The sequence below is a fragment of the Colobus angolensis genome, unplaced genomic scaffold, assembly GCF_000951035.1.
Source record: "Colobus angolensis palliatus isolate OR3802 unplaced genomic scaffold, Cang.pa_1.0 Scaffold11, whole genome shotgun sequence".
In the NCBI taxonomy this organism is placed as follows: Eukaryota; Metazoa; Chordata; class Mammalia; order Primates; family Cercopithecidae; genus Colobus; species Colobus angolensis.
This window is the reverse complement of record NW_012112030.1, coordinates 8,371,661-8,375,477: the sequence shown is the minus strand read 5'-3', so window position 1 is coordinate 8,375,477 and position 3,817 is coordinate 8,371,661. Positions and strand designations below refer to the sequence as shown.

At 41.4% G+C, this 3,817-nt stretch overlaps 1 protein-coding gene across 3 annotated transcripts in view; it reads left to right on the top strand.

Moving 5' to 3' along the window:
• Nucleotides 1-2,367, top strand: part of GPR19 (G protein-coupled receptor 19) — a 38,002-nt gene extending 35,635 nt beyond the window's left edge. For 2 of the 3 annotated variants that reach the window (XM_011953863.1, XM_011953855.1), the window contains one exon: nucleotides 959-2,367. In XM_011953863.1, the coding sequence (XP_011809253.1) occupies nucleotides 981-2,228 (1,248 nt within the window). In that variant the 5' untranslated portion in view covers nucleotides 959-980 and the 3' untranslated portion in view covers nucleotides 2,229-2,367. Of the gene's footprint in view, nucleotides 1-929 lie in introns of all 3 variants that reach the window. The other variant, XM_011953852.1, reaches the window with a different exon arrangement.
• The last annotated feature ends 1,450 nt before the right edge of the window (nucleotides 2,368-3,817 follow it).

The window sequence follows — 3,817 nt, the reverse complement described above, 5'->3', positions numbered from 1 at the left end:
TGAGATAGGGTCTTGCTATGTTGCCTAGGCTGGATTCAAACTTCTAGGCCCAAGTGATCCTCCTGCCTCAGCCTTCTGAGTAGCTGGGACTATAGGTGTTCGCCACTATGCTTAGCTAACAGTTACCTTTTTTTGTTGTTGTTTTTAATCACCTGACTGCCATAAGGTCTCCCGTAACCTGGTTCCATTTCTTAGAGGACATCTTGTATGTTCTTCAATCAATATTTTATGAAATAATAACAGAATAGCATCAAAATATATGTCACTGGTAGGTGGCAAGCTATTAGCGCATGAACTGTGTCTTCTAGAAAAAGCAACCTATTTTCACATGTCATTAAATTAGGAGCTATTTCTGGCTCATGTAGCAGTGTTGATTGCTCCATGTGTTACCATGATCCTTCTATGATGGAAAATCTACGCTAAGTAAGGACAGCACCCTTCCCAGTAGCTAGCCAGTCTCTATTCACAGACTGCTGTTAAGTACTTCCATAGTCAAAATCTGTGTGTTTTCATCTGCCCAAGCTTTCCTCTCTTGCAGCCTCATGACAATTAGGAACTTCTCACATACTTGCCCAGAATGCCAGCAGATCTTTAGTTGGTGGTAACACCCTTAGCATGAGCCAGATTTGAGATCCCTAATCCTCTGTGATCCCTGATGAGTGCAGCAAAAAGGATCTATGTAGGAGTGGGGCTTGGTATTATGACTAAGGCTCAAGAGAAGGTGAGACCAGAGAGAGCCTGAGCTGGGAACTGCTGAAACAGCTCCTAAAATGAAAACAAAATGGGGGCCAGGCTTTTTCTGGATAATAGTTATGTTTTCCTGCCAATGCACAAGTCCTACTCATAGACAAATGACAACCAATCTAAATGTCAAATAAGATCATTCGCCTTCATAATCATAACCAACCTGTATGACACCTTTTTAACAGGAGGCCTCATTCTTCTTTTCCCCATCCAGAATTAAGAGAAAAAAAGTGAATATGATCTTTGCTCACAGAATGGATAACAGCAAGCCACAGTTGATTATTCCTACACTTCTGGTACCGCTCCAAAACCGCAGCTGCACTGCAGCAGCCACACCTCTGCCAAGCCAGTACCTGATGGAATTAGGTAAGGAGCACGGCTGGAGGAGCAACCAAACACATCTGCACTATGGACTGAAACCCGGGGAAGTGGCCACAGCCAGCATCTTCTTTGGGACTCTGTGGTTGTTTTCTATCTTCGGCAATTCTCTGGTTTGTTTGGTCATCCACAGGAGTAGGAGGACTCAGTCTACCACCAATTACTTTGTGGTCTCCATGGCATGTGCTGACCTTCTCATCAGCGTTGCCAGCACGCCTTTCGTCCTGCTCCAGTTCGCCACTGGAAGGTGGACGCTTGGTAGTGCAATGTGCAAGGTTGTGCGATATTTTCAGTATCTCACTCCAGGTGTCCAGATCTATGTTCTCCTCTCCATCTGCATAGACCGGTTTTACACCATCGTCTATCCTCTGAGCTTCAAGGTGTCCAGAGAAAAAGCCAAGAAAATGATCGCAGCATCGTGGATCTTTGATGCAGCCTTTGTGACCCCTGTGCTCTTTTTCTATGGCTCTAACTGGGACAATCATTGTAACTATTTCCTCCCTTCCTCTTGGGAAGGCACAGCCTATACTGTCATCCACTTCTTGGTGGGCTTTGTGATTCCATCTGCACTCATAATTTTATTTTACCAAAAGGTCATAAAATATATTTGGAGAATAGGCACAGATGGCCGAACAGTGAGGAGGACAATGAACATCGTCCCTCGGACAAAAGTGAAAACCATCAAGATGTTCCTCATTTTAAATCTGTTGTTTTTGCTCTCCTGGCTGCCTTTTCATGTAGCTCAGCTATGGCACCCACATGAACAAGACTATAAGAAAAGTTCCCTTGTTTTCACAGCTATCACATGGATAGCCTTTAGTTCTTCAGCCTCTAAACCTACTCTGTATTCAATTTATAATGCCAATTTTCGGAGAGGGATGAAAGAGACTTTTTGCATGTCCTCTATGAAATGTTACCGAAGTAATGCCTATACTATCACAACGAGTTCAAGGATGGCCAAAAAAAACTATGTTGGCATTTCAGAAATCCCTTCCATGGCCAAAACTATTACCAAAGACTCAATCTATGACTCATTTGACAGAGAAGCCAAGGAAAAAAAGCTTGCTTGGCCCATTAACTCAAATCCACCAAATACTTTTGTCTAATTTCTCATTCTTTCAATTGTTATGCACCAGAGATGAAAAAGCTTTAATTATAAAAACAGAAGCTGTTTACATATTTGTTTTCCCTCAACTTTCCAAGGGAAATGTTTTATTTCGTAAAATGCATTCATTTGTTTATTGTGGTTTTTGTGGGTTTTATTTTACTTGCTTTTTATGTTTTAGGAAAAGCATTCACTTTGAGCTATAGCCAACAGTCCTTTTACTATTAATATATTAGTTACATGCATAAAAAAGAAAATGCTTTCTTAACACTTATTTACGGTTGGTTCAAAAACATAAACCTAAGCCATACACACAGTCTTTGATTAATGATTCAATCTAGTTTCATTTTGTTTTGTTTTTCTCCTCCTTACTGAAGTTTTATAACTATGGGCTTCAGTTCCAAATGCAATTCCCATGTCACTTATCTCAGAGATTTATATTTCTTTCACTAAGCAACATTTATGATGAGTTAATAGTGTATAGGTTGTCACGTTACCTTCCTCCAAGTAACCACGAGCCAGATCTGCTATGGAAAGCACGTCATATATTGGAACTTGCTGGGAAGTCTTCTGTGGTTGGAATTTAATCAGGATTCTTAGTGGGGAAAAGCATAGAGTTACCTAATTTCTCTTGCTCTTTCTCTTGTTTTTATCCTCCCTTAATCTAAGCAGCTGTGAAGCCTTGAAAAATGCAAAGTCAATGCAATGTTTTCCTGACATCTGTGTCCCATCTAGGCTGTGTCTAGGACATTTACCTCCCATTTTTGAGTTATATACAAGTAAATGGGCAGGTGCTGTTGCTAGCATATCTAAAAAACTCCAAAGACAGAAATGACAGGTGGCATTTCTCTGTACAGGCTCTGCAATTCAAGCCGAGACTTTCAGCTGCCCAGCCCTACCCCTATACACCAGGACAGCAAGGGCAAGGACTGCCTTCCTCATTCTCCTAGAAACTCGAGGCCATTTCTCTAGCCAGAGCCTGGTATCCCTCATCTCTCTCCAGGGCACAGCACCATACCCTGGCTGAGCTCAAACTCTTCTTTGCCTGTGATAACTAAGGAATGTGTTTCCTCTGGTTCCCAGATCTCCATTATTTCAAATCGAGGACCAGCCAGCACATTTAAAAAATGTTTTTATTTAAACAATAAAGGGTTTAGAGACAAGACTGGTATGCATTTTCACGCCCTAGTTAACAAGAGCTGCAAATAATAACTCCAGTTGTTCAGCAATTTTACATGCATTATCTCCTTTATCCTCTCAACAATTCTGTGATATACTTATTATCATCCCTTTTATAGATGAGCAAAATGGAACTCAAAAGTTATGTGACCTGCCCAAGCTGGAATGTGACAGAGCTGGTATTCAAACTCGGGCCTCTAACCACATGTCTGTCTGTCGCTCTTTCCTTGACATTTCAGATGTCTCCCTAGAGAACACGAGGGGCCAAACCCATCCAGGCCTTGAAGGGCTTCCTGACCACTGCCTTGGTAGAAGTCAAAGGTCTAAGAGAATTTGGCTGTTCTTTTTTTCTTTTTTATTTATTTTTTTTTTTTTTTGAGACGGAGTCTCACTCTGTTGTCCAGGCTGGAG